A 15,883-nucleotide genomic window follows, 5' to 3' on the forward strand; every position below is an offset into this window, starting at 1 on the left:
TGTTTATGAAAATTTCACTTTATAAAGCTGAAATATATGCACAGATTTCAATGATTAATGTATAATATTTGAAATAAATATTTATTTAAATTGTATAATAAACTAAAAAATACCTACATGCATTTCAACAATGTCCTTTTTTATTATTAAAAATATTCAAAACAAAAAATCAAAACTGTTTAACAAATTTTTCTTTGATTTCATTTACAGATGTAACCGGAAAATTAAGCCGCAGTTAATTCGACGTGAAAATCGAAAAAAATTAACATATTTCAGCCAAAATCAAATAGCACTCTGATTTATTTCTGTTTGAGTTTTAAATGTTACGAACTCGTTACTTTACTCGCTAATTCTAACAACGAAATTTTATAAGTTAATCGAAAAAAATACATATGCAAGTTAATAAAAATAAACGTGGAAAAAATTTTGAGGGAATAGACTCAAAAAATAAATCTCGAAATATATTAAATTAAATTCTCTAAACACAAAACAACGAGAATCACGAAAATATATACCAAATTAATGCGAACAAATTTTACGAAAAATTTGCTGCGCTGAGCGAAATTAGTTAAATGTGAGTGAAATTTTCTAAGAAAAAATATTAGCGGTAATATAACAAAAAATTAATACAAGTTTTTCAGCGCCCTAAATTCTTCATGTGGCAGTGGCAGTATATCCCCAAAAGGGTATCAAAGTCATGCACAGATATGCTTAGATACCGAGAAAAATTGCTTTGAGGCACAAATTAAAATAAAGTGTTTTCCCTAAGTAATAAAAAAAAATAAACCAGACGCAAAAAACAAAACCTATTACAAAAGTGTTCAAACGGTCTTTAAAATTATGTATTGCTTAAAGTAAGGATGGAATTTAAAAACATATTTATATAAAGGACGCCAGAAAAGCTTAAGATTTAAAAAATTAAATATGTGTGCGAAAATCGAATTACCTTTTGTTAGGTAAATATTAAAAATAAAATAAGAATAATAAACAAATTTCGACTCCAAACACCATTAAAGTTTTACTATTAGCCAACGCTATTTTCAAAAAATATTGTAAGCATATGAAAAAATATTTAAAGGCACACTAAAAATTATATTCGAAAATAGTTTAAACACAGGTTAAACAATCCAAAAACAAAGTAATTGAAAAGAGTTTCGATTAAAACAAAAAAAGTATTGGATACTAATGCAAATTTAAAATAAATTCAATACTACAAATATTTCGCTGTTTTGTGGACTTCATCAATGGTCGCTTCTCGTCGTAAAGCGTAGCCGAATGCGAATCTTAATTACATGCAAAATAAATGGGTACAATGAGGCCAAATAAATACGATGTGAGTACTAAATTAATAAAAAATTTATAGAAAAGAAACTGTGTCTAGGCTTTTTCTTATGCCAACATGTATGTATGTATGTACATACGTATGTAATTTCTTCAAAAAAAAATTCTCAAGTAATATGATGCAAAAAAATGTCTCATTTATTTTATTCATATGCACATTTCTTACGAATCAAAATAAATACGAGTAATAGTTATTACAAATAATTTATTTTTACTAAGTGTCATCTCCCTGTTGTTTGTGTGTGCGCCACTTGGAGTGTCTCCGAAATGTTTAGTAATTAAAATAACAAATGACAGTTGAATGAGTGGTCACAGCCACATGGCAATTCCGACATACATATGGAGCTACATACAGCGGAACTTCGATATAACGAACCTTGACACACCGAAAATCTCATTATAAGAAGTGTGAAAATATTCGGAATATATTGACGGTTAAAGGTCCGTTAGCAAAAACCTCTATATAACGAAATTTTGTCTAAACCCTCTATGTAGCGAATTCGGAATATGTTGACGATTAGCGCTCCGCTATTGAAAGAATTAAACTATACTTATAACGAACTTTTCCAAAAATTTTGCATTTATCGTTATATCGAGGTTTCGCTGTACATACGTACATATATACACCAACATATATTCAGGTCACTGAACCCGATGCAATGAATATTGTTATATGAGCGTATTATAGAGAATGTGTATAAACAATGTTTGGCGAATTTATTGATAAATGTCTTGCTTTCATACTCATGTTGTTTTGCAATAAAACAATAATGTGCGGATTTAAGACATAGTAATTACTGAAAGGGGCAATCCAATGATAAATGTAGTGAGTCATCGTCTGGAGTATTGGGAAGTTGAGGTCCGGTCCAACTTCTCCCTAAATTTGAGACAAGCAACTTGATTTTTGGTGACATTTACCTGTATATCGTTACTTTAATTCAAAAAGGCCTTAACCAACACTTTTTTCGAAACTACATTTTTTAAGAAATTTTTGTAAGATATACATATATGTATTAAGATACACCTTCACTAAAATTTTGAAAGTCTTGGTACCAAAAACAATGGAGCTATGCCACTTTTTAAAAAGCTCTAAATTTATATTCTGTTATAAGGGAGTGAGATGTTAAGATTGAAATAGGTGCCTCATACAATATAGAGGATGTAGAAATTCGAGGTTTACAATATCCAAGCTGAATTGCAGCCTCTGCAATCGAAAGTATGATCAAACCGGGTGGTTATCTTACTATCGAGAGCATATTTACTGACTGACAACGATAATACAAATCCGTTTAAATACATCTAGAATATCCGTATATGCGGATAACCGAATGAATGGACATTAACCGGATATGCGGATTTTAACCGTAAACACGAATATCCAAATAGACATCCGAATTAGAGATGGGCACGGGACTAAATATTTAATGCCGATCCCGCCCATCCCGAAATTCGATTTTTAGGTCCCGAACCCGGCCATTCCGACGTTTTTCGGAATTGTACCGTGGGTCCCATGGTTCCCGATATCTATCTCTAAAGCAGGCTACAAACGGACAACAGATTGAAATGATTGGTTGAGATTTGAACGTGGGTGGCGTGGTTTGCAAACCGACCGAAGGTTGACAAAAGTATTTATGTCTTTCAAATTAATTTTAAATAATAAAAATTATAATGAAAGATCTGGCATAAAACATTAAAAGTGTATATTTTAAACATCATTTTGAAGGAAGATTTTGAGAATTGTCGGGGGTTGCGGTCTTATCGGGAGTGTCGGGAAAGGATTTTGGTTCCGCCCCGTCCGCCATATTTTTGCAGATCTTCCCGATACCGCCCATCCCGGCCAAGTTTAAATCAGTACCGTGGGTCCCGCGGGTACCGCTATCCCGCGCCCATCTCTAATCCGAATACCCCGAAAGTCCCAGTTCTAGTGTGTACGATGCCTAAGATAATGATCTATGATTTTATAATGAAAATATGTTTACCTAGTATTATGGAAGGAATTTAGAAATTTTTTAGATAAATAGTTGATTACTAATTGTAAATTCTGGGTAAATGCATTTGAAATGATTCTTGCCTAAATGAATGCAGGTTAATTAACAAATTCAAGGAATGTTTACTCTTTGTCACAAAATAAAAACTATATTTAACTATGCAAATATGGGTATAACTTGTATTTCCAAAAAAATGTCACTTAGACCCTTATGATTCTAACCCCTTCATATGGTGTCTAAGCAGTAAATCAACAATTTTCTAGGGGACAGACCCAGGTGAACCGGTTTCGTTGTACTATCCTCCCAATAACATTAAGGGTATTATCTCAAGTCTTGAAAAACCTTTGCACGGTGTACGGATTGCACTGTTAAAAAATTTTCCCATGTACACTGGTTCGACCATCCAATATGTGCGCCTTGCAAGGTTTACTTATAGAATAATCCCACCTGAGGTTTGGTAAGCAACATCCAGAAGAACTCAATTGCTCTTGGGGAATTGCATCAGCTTCCCGTTTTGATCAATTTTTTGAGTTAGACCAAAAGTTAACGAAACTGCTTTTGTTGTTAGGGTCTGATTGTTAGGAACTAAAAGTTTATTGAAGAGAGCTCTGAAATAGATATTCTGGGCACGTTAGCGAGATTGGGATACTGAAATCGATTAAGTGAATATGCTGGAGATGTTATCGATAGAGACATTGATATCTGTGAACGTGCAAAAATAGTATCGATAAAAGAGGCGATAAATTAAAAAAAAAGTAGCGATAAAATATTTCTGTATAAAAAATTAAACAATTAAACTTCTTTTTCGAAATAATGCGTACTTCAGTACGAGACGTTCGTTTCAAAATGATATGGTTAACCAGTTTCACATCACGACCTCAAGAGTGTTAAGCTCACTAAAATTCTTTTATTTATTCATATATATGTATGTACATAGACATATGTTTGTGTTTTATTGAAATCAATGCCGTCTTACAACTTCCTCAATTTTCCATAATCAAATCTTTTTTCAAAAAACTCAACTAACAAGTATTAACTCCTGCTGACATTCTGCAGCTACCGCGTTTTAATCCGTTGGTACCGCTTTTAAACAGCATTCACATGTCAATACATTTATGTGCAAATGAAATATGGAAAATAAAATTCAAATAAACTCGAAACGGGTAAATTTTAGCTAAATCATAAATAAGTCATAATCTTGAATAGGTATTCGTTAAAATCGCCGATATCAAAGGCACAAGTGTGCAAGCGAGCGTTCCAGCGTGTAGTTAGCTCGGCGTGCCCAAACACATGTCAAAGTCAATCTTATCTGCACACATTTTTTTTGAGTAAATATTTGGCTATGGAGCTGTCTCTGTGAAAATCGGGTTTTAAGTGCAATTATTTGGTGTTTAAAAACGTAGTAGCTCTAGCGCGTACGCGATGTAATGAAGACTACATACTTACATAGCAGCGTATTGCTGAAATATGAAATCGGCTAATTTATGCAGAAAATAAATTGAACAGAAATTGTAGTGGCAAACAGTTGGGCAACGAGCTATTTGTCCTCCGCTGAAGTGCGTAAATATGAAAAATAACGAAAACTAATTCTGCTTATCATCCACAAACAAACAAACACAAGTCGATTTTTGCAAGCATTGTAATCCGCTTAAACCGTAATTGCAAGCGCATAAAAATTTGACGAGAGTCGCTATGAATTTGGCGCGCCTGCTTTATGGATCTAAGCCGCTTAAGCGCAAGCGCAATTTATGGGGGAACCCTCAACGTTGAATGCTGTGCTCCAATGAACTACGCGAAGTGAGAAAATCAGAACTCTTGCGGCTAATGCCACTTACATGCTTGCTTAGGCGCTTAAGTGGCAGCTAGCTAATTGACTTATCATGCGTGTTGCGCAGGCGTATTTGCAGAACTGGTACAAGCAGTAGTCATTTCGCATGCCTACTCCCCCTAGCCCCAGCGCACATTCTTCCACTTTTTAATTTTATTTTTTTTTGCTGAACTGAAGCTCATATTCACTCTGAATTTACCGAAATGCCACACACGTTGTCGCTGCTGTCGCTGCCAACGTCTTCGTTACAAATTATGAAAAATCATCTGCTCAGCTGCAATTAAAATTCCGCTGATTCAATAAATTCGCCGAGTTGATTGAGTTGGTGCTGCGCAGACTGCCACTCGCTGTGCACTTTTTCTACGTCAATCCAAAAAAAAGTATGTATGTATAAACATTCTTGCGGCGCTTCCGAACCAATCGAACGCTTATTTCTTGCGCTTTTTTCAATATTTATTTTAATTCTTACGATTTTTTATTCATCGTATTGATTTACATTTTTTCAAGGAATTCTCCATCTCATTTTGTGCCCCCAACTGGCCGGCGTCGCGTCGCGTTGCTCACTCGCTGCCGACATGCACCAGCTGTCGAAATTGTTGCATGTGCGATCATCGCGATTGCGGCAGCGGCCAAGTACCTACGCTAGCGTTCAATAAACACCACAATAAAATAACAAAAAAGCAGCGCATAAAGTCGGTTGCAATGTCGTCCATGGCAGCGCTGATATCTTCATGAGCTCACCCCCTCGACCGCTGCTGCTTGGCTCATGCACTCCAACACTCGTGCCTGGGTTGCCTAGATTACTTGCCTGGGTGCAAGCCAGCCGCTGCCTGTGTGTGATCTTGCCACTTGGCCCTTGGCTTCAATCAATTGCTACTGTGTGAACGCGAATTGTTGCTCCAGTTGCACTGTTGCTGCTAAAGCGGCTCCAGTGATGAATATTGTTGCTACCGCTCATGCCGTTGCCACCAGAGGACCGACCAGGCCAGTGGCGACTTATCTCGTCGCGGCAAAGCAATGGATTTTGTTGTACTTTTTTATCAGATGCTATTTGTTTTTGCTGCTCATTTGTCTTTACTGTAGTGTGTGTGTGTTGTTTTTTTTTTGCAATTGCTCTGGGTTATTTATGTTGCTGCACGTTATTGCCGCTTGCCGCTTTAGCCGTTCAGCTGCCGCAACTACAAATTGAATTTGCATTTTTCGATTCATTCGATTCGATTATTCTGGCGCTACTTGTGTTGCTTTGAGGTTTGCTTGTTGTTATTCTCTGCCTAGAACGCGTAGTCGATCGATCGTTCAATAATCATTTACATTTGTTATTCAAGATTAAGGGCAAGTGTTATTGCTGTTAGTTTGATCTGCCACACCATTTTTCAGTTTAGTTTTATATATGGAATTTTGATTCTTGAAATATGATTTTGCCGCAAGTGGACCACAGAAAGAAGAGTACTAAGGTCACTTATAAATAAGAGCGGGAGTCAAAGACAGTAATTGGACAAGTTGGAAACGGTGCGCTTGTTTGGTCTAAATTGAGTTTGTGCATTGTTCAACGCAAACGCAATTAAGTTGGGTTTATTGAAAAACTTCATTTACAAAAGCGAACTTATTTCTGGCCTTCCGTGCTCTATTCCTGAACATTTCTTTTTTACGGAATGGACAGAGTTTCAGGCCTACTTCTTCTTCTTCACTTAGAAAGGAAAATTTATATGAAATAACTAGCAGACCCGGCGAACTTCGTCCCGCCCAAAATAAATTTTTTGTATTGAAACAATTTGGTCCAACATTTTCACCAACAGTTCAAGTTCATGATTTTCAGTGACAACTCTATCTTCTAATATTACTGTTTGGTGGTTGTCAGAAAGCATATTTCCATTGCCGTCTTAAATAACTTAGCAAAAGTGCACATGCATACAAAGATACGTAATAGTCCCAGTGCGTTTGAAAGGTGCCACGCCCCCTTTAAAAATAGCTCCAATTTTTCTCCATGAGTATGCGATTGCTTTCATATATCTCCATACCAAGTTCCAGTACTCTACCATAAACACTTCCAGAGATATTCAGTTTGAAAAATTCGATTTGTATGGGAGGTGCCACGCCTCCTTTTCCGGTAACCACAATTTTTCCCACCAAGTTCCAGTAAAAAAAATACAATCGCCGTTCGGAGTCAGCGTAAAACTGTAGGTCCCTCCGCTTTGTGTGACAATATCAAGGCGCACGCCTCAAATCGGAGGAGAAGCTCGGCCAAACACTAACATATGTGTAAGCGCCAATCTTGAATTGCACGACCCACTCCGTTGCTTATGCCAGGATTTAAACTCTCATTCCAGCACGTTTGATATATCAGATCCGCTTTTCAGCATTAAGAAAGCGATACTCTCCTCTCTCAATAAGTGAATTATTGACATAAATACATAAAATCAGCTGATGAATTTAGTTCTGTAGCTGAACAGTTTTAGATCTCGACACTTAACAAACTCCTGCCTATCGTGACTCGGCACAAAAATTTAAAATATTGGTTCCGTACGTCATGCGGACTGCGCCCCTCGTGCGGATGGGCGGGAATGGAGGGTAAAAACCGTTGGGATATTATTATAATGGCGCAGTCCCAATATAACTTTGCTCCAGACACGTCTTTTATTTGACTTCCCTTTTACTGGAAACAGACTTATCGTTGTTTTCGAATGATAGCGCTATTGGAATATCGTCTCATAAAGGAAACGTGGTACATGTGCCCAACAAATTCTTCAACGCAACGGGGCTGTTTATCCGCGTCTGCTAACACCAGGCGCCTAAATACATGCTATATACTGCTGCATGTGCAAACATTTCCTTTGTGCAATTTATGAAACTTTTGCACATACACTTCTCAACTGCCATGTAATTGAATTTTCTTATTTTTATACCCGAGCGCACTTGTGCACAAGGGTATATTAATTTTGTTCACATAACGGTTGTTTGTAACAGCCAAAATTAATCGAGATAGATATAGACAAATGTATACATAAATGATCAGAATGAAAAGAGAAATCGATTAAGCCATGTCTGTCTGTCCGTCCGTCCGTGTACACGATAACTCGAGCAAAAATTGAGATATCTCAACGAAATTTGGTATGTAGGTTTCCGTTAATCCAAGGTAGGTTGGTATTGAAAATGGGCGAAACGGACGGTAACCACGCATACTTACCATATATCGGTAATTTCCAGAACTACGAAAACTGCGATATTTTAGTAACTACTGAAGATAATTCACTCAAAATTGATATTTAAAATAATTTTCAGACGACAAATAAGATTATAAATTTTTTGGAAAATGGGCGTAACCACGCCCACTTATGGTTACATGTGTATATCTTGGTAACTGCTGCACCAATTTCTTCCAAACTTGGCACAGTTGTTGGCCTTGATACAGCATACTAAATGGCCGAAAATTTAAAAAATCGGACAATACCACGCCCACATTCCATATAACGGTAATTTAGAGAAATACAAAATCTTCGATAAATCAGTAAATATTAAAGCTAATTTATTCAAAATTGATGCTTGCAACAATTCTTTACCAAGAAATACGTTTATGGTAAAATTTTGGAAAATAGGCGTGTCAGCGCCCACTTATGCACATATATGTATATCGATAACCGTTCTACCAATTTGTACCAAACTCGGTATGGTTATTGTGCTTGCCACATAAAAGCAAAACGTTGAAAATTATTGAAATCGGACTAAAATTGAGGCCGCTTTTCATATAACGGTAAATTTCAGAACTGCTTGAAACTTCAAAATTTCGAAATTTAAGGACTCTAATTTACTCCAAATTGTTACGCCCCAGCTTACCATCTAGCGGTAGGTTTCGGAAAGGTGAAAAAACATATATTTAATACTTGCGCCGGGTATTTAATGTTCGGCTCCGCCCGAACTTAGACTTTTTTACTTGTTTTAGATTAGATTAGATGGCACTTCAAAGTATGCTCGGCCTAGTCTGATGCATCACGGACACTGTTCCGGAGTTTTTTTGCGGACTCTGCTTGACTTACAATCATGCAGAGGTGGTACAAATTAAAAGATTTGGTTCTGACTAGTACGCGTCCTGAAAACTTGCTATCATACATGACAAATGACATTAAGGTCTCGGACGGAGTGAAATCTGTCAGTAAAGAAATAATGACTGAGCTCAAAGCAAGGGAACAACGCCGCCGCAGTGAAATAAATGAAGTAATTGATATTAAATGTATTGCACTCTTGTTTTTTACTCCGCAGGGAATCTTTCCACGAAGCACAGACGACAAAACGCTCCTGAACGCCTTATCACAAATTTGGATGGGGGAATACGGAAATGGCGTTATGGAGTGAGGCATTCTGTATGCCATGGCCCCTCTCTGATGAAATGCGAAAGCAGTCCCGGGGAGGTGGCTTCATCGGAGTTTTATACGGGCCACTTGATGGATAGTGCGCTATCGCAACGTCCGTAAAAAAAATAGCTACTATTGGCCATAGTGGCTACCCACCATTTTTGAACCAATAAGTTTTTTTTACAAAATACATACATGCAAACATACTGGTCTCCCCTCTCACTGAGTTATTCAGGGGCCTTGTTGCTCTTGACCCTCATTATTGCTGTACTCATTGCGTCTTGGTCCAGTTGCGGGGCGTGAGCTTAATCCCTATGTATTGATGTGGGCTCTTCTTCGTCAAAAGTGCCACCTCTGTCGCTGTGTGTGTTCCCTCCAAATCTCAAGCGTACTCTGGGTGATCCTTCCTCTTTTCCCTTTTACTGGCTGCAGGCTGACTTTGTACGTTGTGTATTCCTCTGACCTTGACTGCAACAAGGCAGTGATCCGAGTCGACGCTGGACTCTAGAAAGGAACGTAAGTACTTCTCTCTATCAAAAAAGAACCGTTTGGTTCTTGGATATTTGACCATGCGACACCCAGGGGGCTGTATATACATATATTTTGACGCTGGTGCCTAGTACTCACTACCGCAAAGAATTTAAGTATTTAAAATAAAAAATTGTGTGAACAAAAATCTCGGTGCAAGACATATCTTGCCTCCTCGAGAAGGTCCTAACATAAAGTGAAACACTTCCCCCCTCCATACAACCGAACATTTCTTCAAATCATTGAGTGTCGTCGTTCATTCTACCGCTGATTCCTTTCCCCCTTTTCGATAGCTAAACTTCCTTCAACCTTGTCGACACCAATTTGTTGCTCACAATTTATGCCACATCGATTATGTGGTGTTAAAGTAGCAAATCGTCGCCCAACGCAGTACAACATTTTCCAAAACAATTTGCAAAATAATTTGCAACTACTTGAATCGTCACAAACAGAGGCACGTCTGCTATTCTTAGCAAAAAAAGGCAACCAAATAGGCGAGACTGCAAAACAAAATAGTGCAAAGTCATTGCTGGCTGAACGCGTGCGTATTTTGATTGTGCGCCGCACATGCGTGGCCCACTTGAGCAAAGGCCATCGTGGCACAAATGTACGGACGGACGAACGAACGAATAGCTCTGTGCCGGCGCAGTGGCGCATAATCTTATTTAGGTGAATTGAGTGGGCCGCTTTCTCACAACACCGCCAACAGCAGCCGTGCGAGCAACGCACGTGGGCGTATAATTTGCGCACTGCTTTGATTTCTGTGAATTTATGCTATGGCGCGGCTGTGTGGTCGCAGTGGCGTGTGAATATTCAATGTACTGGCGAAGACTTGACTCTTAAATGTGCGCATGCGCGTAGAGCTGCTTTGACTACGTGTAGGTTCATTTGTGGCTTTGAATTTTTTTTTATTAGTCATTTTGCACATTTCTCATATAAAATTATGTTGCTGGTCAGTGTGTTTAAAAGATTTCACATTTTTACCACGAATTTTATGCATTATGACATTGATGAAGTGCATTCATGGCGGCAATTGGTCGAGTTGATAGCTTTTCGAGCTGATTGCGGTGCAAATGCACGCAACGCCGAACAATGCGTATATGATGTGACATGATTTGACGCCTGTAAATTCGTATCCAGAAATTCGACTGGTTACTGATATAATTTAAACAAGGGGGTATGCCCACCCGTTAAGAACACTATACCTTTCTGTTAGCCGCAAAGTCTGTGTCGCTCGCAATCAGTGCACCTAATAGCTGATTCGCTTTGGCAGTCACTTAGCTGTTCGATCAGGGGGCCTTGCCGTTTGGTAAATGAGTACACAGCTGCTGTTACGATATCGCTAGTGTCTTAAAATTTCAGTTACTTATATTGTTCACCCAGAGCCGCGGTAGTTTACAGTCTGATTCCCAGCAATCGAGTAGGCGCCAGTGGACCGCGGCAGTTGGCAGGCAATGAGGTAGGCGCCTGCGAGCGGTGTCACTTTGGCAGCCACACAATGCGTAAATTTTTTGCTAAACCTCAATTTTGTATTGTGTTTATATTCTAATAAGCCTTACGACGGCCAAAACCAGATTCTGCAGTTGCTGGTGGATACTTTATTTGAAGAGTTCGCTTCTTATGTAGTTTACACAGTCTATTCAACTTTTAAATCCTTCGCGCATCAGTAAGAAGCCCAAGTAGAAAGGAACTTGCTTTTGTGAACAATTTCAAAGTGATTTCCTAATTAAATTTTATGCCAGATGCATTTCTTTTAACTAACCAGTTCATCAGTTTAGTGCTACGTACTGTCTAACATTAATAAACACTTAGCATCATGTAGAAAAGTGGTTATAACAATTACGAGACCAAATGATATCATAACTGCGCTTTATAACTAAATTTACATGCTAGAGAAATTGTAAATAAAAACATTGCACATCCGTTTCCAATCAAATGTTTACCTTAAGTATATGCTAATGAATAAAAAAATATATAAAGGTTTGTGTGATATCCTCAGTTGGGAGCAAACTAAAATCTCTATCAGTCGCAAATTATCGTGTTATTTTGGGAGCGCTAGTCTACTGGGTATTCGGTTATTCGCCTCTTTTTCAAAATCGGTTTTTGAGTTATGCGAAAAACGGATTTTATTCACATTGTTTTTATACACTGAAAATGCTTATTTTAGTATAAGGTCACGAACAAAAAAAAACAATAAAATTATTAACAGTAAAGATAGCTTTTTTTAAGAAAAGAGCGAAGCAGAATAAGTACATACAAAGTTTTTAATATCAAAATTAAAACAAATAAAAATCAGTGAAAAATTCACATTTGGTTTTTTTTTAATACTTTACTGAATTTTTTCTGATTTTTTCGGTTTTGAGTAGTGCTTTTGCCGCCGTATCCGAGTGCTTGGACTTGCCTACTGCCACTCGGGAGATCCCTGGTTAAATTTCTGGATCCAGAAACGTCAACAGAAGTTTTTGCAAGCAGCTGTCGCCCCTCGGCAGAAAATGGCAACACTCCGATTGTACTTCTGGCAAAAAAGGATAACACGAATGCAAAGAGAAGGTCAGCCAAACATTAGCGTTAGGATCAAAATTGCTATTCTTTAAATTTTGAATCCGAGTTTTTCACTTGCCTTGGGTCCGATCAATCCATTTTTTTTACTTTTTTACTTTTTCTTATGCTAAGAAATTAAAATTTCTTTTACCATGGGATTTTACATTGTTATTGAAATATTTGGCTATTGTTACCAATTGGACCCAATGGTCATAAAGGACCTTGTTCTCACGTAACAGAGAAACTTTAAATTTTCATTGGGTTTTGGAAAGAATAATTCCCCGCCGAAGCAATGCCGCCCAGTTCGTTAAACAAACACAAGAGCACTGCAGCCAGTATTACACAACCAACCGGAGTCAGCACAAATAAACGTGGAAGATATTTCTTATGTCAGTATGACATTAGCGCAAAACAACAATCCGCCAAACGTGGAATGTGCAACAAATTTCTAGGCAAATGTTAAATGTGAAGAAAGACAAATGACAAATACTAAACAATTACACTGGTCTACAAATTTCAACTTTTTTTCTGCGAATAAGACGGGACCTGGTGTTTCTGAACGGATTTTTCGTGCTGAACACGAATCTGGGGTCCAAAACTTCCCATCACGTCACGTTTTCGAGAAAAAAGGGGTTGAAACCCCTAAAAACAGCGTTTTTGGCCATTTTCGAAAAATTATAGAGCTGAATCCTGACGTGGTACAAATTTTGCATATATCAGAAATTAAAGGCTAAACCGTGCCCTTTCGAATGAGCCCTATGCCGAATTGATCGCGTGCACCCTTAAAGCAGGGGGTGTATTTGTGTTTAGGGGTGCAGGAAAAATTGATCACAGAAAGAATTTAATCTTAAACGATCATAGAAAATTAATAATGCCAAGGTTTTAACTATATTAAAAGTCGCTGATTACGAATCTGCAGTTAGATTTTAAAAATTTAAGATGACGGGTCGAATATGGTGGATATAAAAATTGGACTCCTAGACACAAATACACCCCCTGATCTAAGGGTGCATGCGATTAATTCGGCATAGGGCTCATTCGAAAGGGCACGATTTAGCCTTTAATTTCTGACATATACAAAGTTTGTAGCACGTCAGGGTTCAGCTCTACAATTTTTCAAAAATGGCCAAAAACGCTGTTTTTAGGGGTTTCAACCCCTTTTTTCTCGAAAACGTGACGTGATGGGAAGTTTTGGACCCCAGATTCGTGTTCAGCACGAAAAATCCGTTCGGAAACACCAGGTCCCGTCTTATTCGCAAAACCCTTGTAGACCAGTGTTATCAATAACTCAGCTCAGCCCAAGGACAAATCAGGTTTGTAATTTAAGGGACTAATGAGGGCTAAGCGTCAGGCATTCTTTTATTGTAATCAAATATGATATACTGTTCATCCGAAATAACCTACGATATAATTTTGAAACTATTTAGGGTCTTCCCTTGAACTGCAAAACTTCGAAAAACCTAAAAGTCTTACTCAGAGGACAAGATTTGGTTGAAATGAAAAAACCCGGTTCGGTCGATCAAAAAATCCGTCTTATTCGATATTCAAAAATCAAGATTTCAAAAAAAAACCGGTGGAAACCAGTTTGGAAAACCCGCGTCAATCACCTATAGTCTACGTATATTTCAGTCGATATTTCAAATGTTTCTTTTAATAGTCTCCTCAAACCCATCCCAAGCTAACTCTTATAGTAGTACTTATAAGGTGGAACATTCGTAGCTTTTCGATTAACTTTACGTCAATAATTTATTCTAGAAACATTAGCGTAACTTTGCAAATCTCTGCTTTTTTAATAATCGATAAGTGACTTAAAAGTACATATACAATATTACAGTTAAACAATCAGTTACATTCTTATTATTACAGCACTAGCTGAGTTGGATAATTTAGTCGCTCCCGTCATCGAATAACAGCGCTGACAATCACTACGAAACCAATGATACTGCGCTAATGATGACAGCGACGACAGCAATAAATAATTGTTGACACTTTGTAATGCAATTTGCAATAGAGTGCAAAAAACAACAAAGCATGCGCCATTACAAATTCAATACATACGATTTAAAACATTGCAGGATAGCAAGTCCCAGTGCGAATTGATTTGTCACTTTAGCTGGAACAACTGCATCATCACCAGCAATACACATTCACACCAGCAGCAGCAGCGCCAGTAGCGCACACTGTGTGTCAGGGGTGCATTGGCTGTCACTCAGCGGCGGCACAGCGCCAACAATTGGCAATAGTTGTTACATACTTTGCTCTCGCGAGACAGCTAGTCAACGCGTGCATGATATAAAAACAACAACAGCATTAGCAGTATGTAATTGACTCTTGTTACACAGCAAGCTCGCAAGTCGCTCGTAAAAGTGTCACGTAAATTTTATTTAATTTCTTAATTTACTCCAACTTACTAGAGTAAGATGCCGGGGTTAGCGTAGTGATTGCATTCTCTGCAATTTATTACCGCACGTTTATATTAGTAGCAGTGATTTGCCTACGGCAGCGTATTGTTTATATGTTTATATATTAATTATAGGTTGAGCGGCCGCTGTGGTGTAGTGGTTAGTAGTGCGCACTACCGCTTCGCAGGGCTTGGGTTCAAGCCCTGTCAAAGCAACATCGCAAACAAAAAATACAGAGACAAAGATTTTTTCTTTTCAATGGCAAACCTCCGAGCGTATTTCTGCCATAAAAGTAAAACTATAGCTCTCCCCGCTTTGTGTAACAACATCAAGGCGCACGCCACAAATCGGAGGAGAAGCTCGGCCAAACTCTAACATATGTATCTGTAAGCGCCAATTTATTATTATTGGTTTGAGATTGAAAAGGGCGGTGCAAACCGACGGCAGGGGACATTAGACATTACTTGCTTTGCATTGACTGAGTACAACTGGCAAGTATCGCTAAATGATATGAGAAGACAAACTAACTTTTCAACGGAAATGCATATAAGGAGGGGAGGGTGGCGGGTGGCGATCGTTCATACCTAATTCGCTTTGCCGATTGCAATTGAATAACTCAAGTGTAAATTCACAGCATTAAATAACCTGGCCAGATAGTGTTCCATGCATATTTATAGGTATTACATACTCGTACATATGTAGCGATCGCTTTGTCAGGTATTCGTATCTTTCGTTAATACTAACGCTGCTTCGCATTTGCATATGCATCGCCGCATTCCGCCGTTTAAGCGCTCGAGCTGCATTTGGTGGCCGGAAAGCTTGTTGGCAGCTGGATTTGCAAATCTCTCAGATCTGTTTGTTATATGTACTTGTGAATGTAGAGCGATATTTTGCATAGATACCTTTTTG

General features: G+C 38.1%; 1 protein-coding gene across 1 annotated transcript in view; it reads left to right on the forward strand.

Annotated features, from left to right (window-relative positions):
- Nucleotides 1-868: 868 nt before the first annotated feature.
- Nucleotides 869-15,883, forward strand: part of LOC118744274 (pneumococcal serine-rich repeat protein) — a 179,178-nt gene continuing 164,163 nt past the window's right edge. Inside the window, exon 1 of the mRNA XM_036477175.1 lies at nucleotides 869-1,333. Within this exon, the coding sequence (XP_036333068.1) occupies nucleotides 1,332-1,333 (2 nt within the window). The 5' untranslated portion in view covers nucleotides 869-1,331. The remainder of the gene's footprint in view (nucleotides 1,334-15,883) is intronic.

Source organism: Rhagoletis pomonella, unplaced genomic scaffold (assembly GCF_013731165.1).
Source record: "Rhagoletis pomonella isolate Grant_MI unplaced genomic scaffold, Rhpom_1.0 Rhpom_scaffold_00008, whole genome shotgun sequence".
Lineage (NCBI taxonomy): Eukaryota > Metazoa > Arthropoda > Insecta > Diptera > Tephritidae > Rhagoletis > Rhagoletis pomonella.